The following is a 4,156-nucleotide window of genomic DNA, read 5'->3' as shown; positions in this document are numbered from 1 at the left end:
ACACATGTTACTTGTACGGACTTGTTGTACTGATATTAATACTATTGTGTTCAACTACCATCCTGTACTAATAGAATTACTTCTCAATAAATACAGTGGCGGGAAGCTCCTTGTACTAACCCTGCAAGGCAGCAGCATCAAGATGCCAGGGCCTATACTTTCAAAAAAAGTTAAGAGATCGTAAGTTCATCAGCCAATCATTGACGGCATTTCATGCCAAATCCACCAATCATAGATAAGAAAATAGAGCGTAAGTACTTACGTTTACTTAGCGAGTTTTGAAAGTATGGCCCCAGGCCCTGCACTTCTGAGATGCTAATACATATCAAGTTAGAGTATAGAATAAAGTAAGAGTAGAATATTCAGGGTAGAAATTATAACTAGACTGCATACAAATAGTTCACTGACTTTATCATGTACCTTAGAGGCACGCCATGTAGGACCGAGAGACCTTAGAGGCATGCCATGTAGGACCGAGAGACCTTAGAGGCACGCCATGTAGGACCGAGAGACTTAGAGGCATGCCATGTAGGACCGAGAGACCTTAGAGGCATGCCATGTAGGACCGAGAGACCTTACAGGCATGCCATGTAGGACCGAGAGACCTTAGAGGCACGCCATGTAGGACCGAGAGACCTTAGAGGCATGCCATGTAGGACAGAGAGACCCTATAGTTGCTAGAGCCCCGACAGATGCTAGAGCCCCGACAGACGCTAGAGCNACTTAATAAGACTTTTAGATTCATCACTTTGTTGTACAAGCTCATCTTTGTTATTAGTTCCTTCATATGAATAAAACTTTCTGGCAGCAGCACTGCAACTGCTGCCAGTCTCACAACTTTCTCGCTTTGTCCACACCATTCTCGTAAATTCATCCAAGGTTTAGTGAATTCAAAAATGTATTAACAAATCTAAATTTTTCTGGACCTGGAACCAATGGAATTCAATTATCTCTCCTCAAAAAATGTCTCACTTCAATTAATCTTGCATTAGAAGCCAATCCAAGGTGGAAAATTGAGCTGCAGCCACCCGTGAATCTGAGGAAAACAGCCATGCATCTGGCCAATCAAACTCATTTCTACAGCCTTTTCCTAATTTATTCAGTGAAAAATAAGAAAAATGCCCTATGTTTACCAGCAAATTTCCAAAATCACCTCAAAAAAACTTTTTCCCACAATCTTAGGAAATTTCCGCCAATTTTCCAAATTGGAAGCCAAGGATAATATTCCCTAAATTTTTATTCAAAATAATTTTCAACTGAAATAGTATATATATCTAAATTAAAACATTTTTTGTAACTATGTAGCACACTGCATACTACACTTATTTGCAATTTGTCCATCAAGCATGCCATGGAAAGAAGCAATTGAAGGAAATGAAGCAATTAACCCACACATCTGTAACCTGCAGGCAAGCACCAATCAACCAACACTTTTTCATTGAATATTAAAAGCAGCCTCTTAATGCTAGCCTAATGTGATTCTAGGATAGGATGGTGTGCTACAGTTGCAAAAGATTTGCTTCTCATTTAAGAATTGTTGGAAGCCCTGATGCTCAACAAATGTGTTCCAAAAGCTGTCAGCCTGCTTGCAGATGCGGTTGGAATGCGGCCTGGATGTGGGCACAAATCGACAGCAAATATTTCCCAGTCCTCTGAAAGGGTGACCCAAAGCCCATGTTTTTTGGTGCTGCCGGCCTGCGGCTCTCCACATGTGGTGACTGTAGTCGGCGTCTCTGTTGCTACTAGCGGGGGATGTCCAGGAGAACCCGGGTCCGACTTGGATGTGTGACATATGCAATGGACAAATCACAAAATGCCAATACTCATTTCTCTGTAATCGTCTTGCCCACACTAGGTCCATAAAAACTGCACAAACATACAACTCCATCAATACACAAATTCCTGGACCTGTCCCCAACACACTCCACCAATCCCTCCCAGGCCAAATACAGTCTCATAAAACCATTAAAACGTGCTGTCGGAGCGGGACAGCACGGCATTTTCAAAATTCGAGAAAGACAGTTCCAGAAAGATGACGTAGCAGCCGGCCGAAGCCGGCTACTGTCACGGGAGCTCTGTGAGGGCGAGGCCGTGCAGGAGGCGCACCAGCGCCCCCGTCGCGCCCGTCCCCGTCAGCAGCACCCGGTCCTCTTCTGACGCCCTCACGGCGCTACGTAGCACGTCACGTGCCTCGTGCCTGGGGGATACGTGAGGGGATAAGTGAGGAGATACGTGAGGGGGACACGTGAGGGGATAAGTAAAAGGATACGTGAGGGGATACGTCTGTACTGGATGAAGCCCTTCAACTGAGGACATCAAGTGGCTACAATAACACGCAGGAATAACACGCAGCTGGAGGGATATTAGCCACCTCACTCTTATCGTTAGTGTCCCATGAGGCATCGCTGTTTGCAAGAGGCTAATAGTATAAAGAAGTCAATGTTCAAATGAACTCAATTAGGAAGTTTATAGAAGAAATTAGAAGCATTAATATCGCATCTTGTCGGATAAACACAATATTGAACAGCAGCATGACTCTGTCAGCACCGCCATGTAGTGACCGCCACTCTACCGTCACCATACCGCCGCACCGTCGGTGGCGGGCGGTGTGGGTGGCGGGGAGGTACCTGAACATGGTGGTCTGGCGGGAGGTGTGGGTGGCGGGGAGGTACCTGAACATGGTGGTCTGGCGGGCGGTGTGGGTGGCGGTGGTGTGGGTGGAGCCGTAGTGGGGGAGGACGTGGGTGCTGAGGTAGTCCTCTATGAACTGCAGGGGGCGGCCTGACGCTGTGTGGTCGCAGTACACAACTGCCAACACAACACAGGTTAACACAAATGTCATGTAGCTGTTGATATATACAGTTTCTTATGTTTGTTACAGAGTAAATATGGTCAGAAAAATTACATTTTTTAGCAATTAGAACATCAAAGAAGAGATTATGAGAACTTTCACTTGATAAATTAAATGAGGCTATTTAAATATCAATAAGCTAATTTGTAATAAGCAAACAAAACTTTATTCTCACATGAGCTTATATTCTTTAGCCTAATTACCTTTCTTGCATCCAAATGGAGACTGGAATACTGTGTCTTTGCCAATTATTTGATCACTTATGTACTTAATAAGACTTTTAGATTCATCACTTTGTTGTACAAGCTCATCTTTGTTATTAGTTCCTTCATATGAATAAAACTTTCTGGCAGCAGCACTGCAACTGCTGCCAGTCTCACAACTTTCTCGCTTTGTCCACACCATCCTCGTAAATTCATCCAAGATTTAGTGAATTCAAAAATGTATCAACAAATCTAAATTTTTCTGGACCTGGGACCAATGGAATTCAATTATCTCTCCTCAAAAAATGTCTCACTTCAATTAATCTTGCATTAGAGGCAAATAGTCTCATAAAACGTGCTGTCAGAGCGGGACAGCACGGCATTTTCAAAATTCGAGAAAGACAGTTCCAGAAAGATGACGTAGCAGCCGGCCGAAGCTGGCTACTGTCACGGGAGCTCAACACAAAGAACCTCTTGCACTTGCAGTCTCGCCTCAATGGTTAGAACAGAACTCTACTGAGCGAGTCTTCTTTTCTTTAGTTGGAGTTTATGGGAGCCTCTGAAGACTTGTTCAATGCGGCCCCACGTCAGAACAGTTCAAGGAATTTGACTGAATTTGGTTTTCAGGTACAAAATTGGGTGTCTTGAAAAAAAACTCAAGATTTCTCAATGGCTGAAGGGTTGCAGAACGGGGCCACCAAAGTGGAGACCACACCGGGGCGGAGAGCACCACTCCAGGGCAGAAAGCCCCACTCCAGGGCAGAAAGCCCCACTCCAGGGCAGNCCTTCCATTGTGGGATGAAAGCCCTCAAATGTATCACCAATATCAAGGACTTCAATGTCATCATTAACCAAGTGGTCTCTTACCTCATTGCTTGTATTAGTACTAGGAGTAGGTGGTACAATGTCATCAAGGCTGAGAGGTGGCATTTGTGACCAGGTGGGTATTGCAGAGGGATTAGTAATGCTGACACCGGAAGCAGAATAGGTTTCTGAGCAGTCGGATGATATTGATGCTCCATCTCCTTGTTCTTTTTTCTTACGTTTAGCTTTGGGCTTGGGCATTCTGCTGGTTTTTTGTACAAACAAGGTACTCCAAATA

General features: G+C 44.5%; 1 protein-coding gene across 1 annotated transcript; it reads right to left on the bottom strand.

The window, feature by feature from the left end:
• Window positions 1-2,064: 2,064 nt before the first annotated feature.
• LOC108677121 lies at window positions 2,065-3,317 on the bottom strand. The gene is made up of 3 exons (XM_018165274.2): window positions 3,055-3,317; window positions 2,673-2,808; window positions 2,065-2,197 (listed from the first exon to the last, which is right to left on the bottom strand). Exons 1-3 carry the CDS (start codon window positions 3,254-3,256, stop codon window positions 2,065-2,067), a joined length of 471 nt encoding a protein of 156 aa, XP_018020763.1. The 5' UTR covers window positions 3,257-3,317.
• Between the last annotated feature and the right edge of the window lie 839 nt (window positions 3,318-4,156).

This window comes from Hyalella azteca, unplaced genomic scaffold (genome assembly GCF_000764305.2).
Source record: "Hyalella azteca isolate HAZT.00-mixed unplaced genomic scaffold, Hazt_2.0.2 contig17779, whole genome shotgun sequence".
In the NCBI taxonomy this organism is placed as follows: Eukaryota; Metazoa; Arthropoda; class Malacostraca; order Amphipoda; family Hyalellidae; genus Hyalella; species Hyalella azteca.
This window is presented reverse-complemented; position numbering and strand designations above follow the sequence as displayed.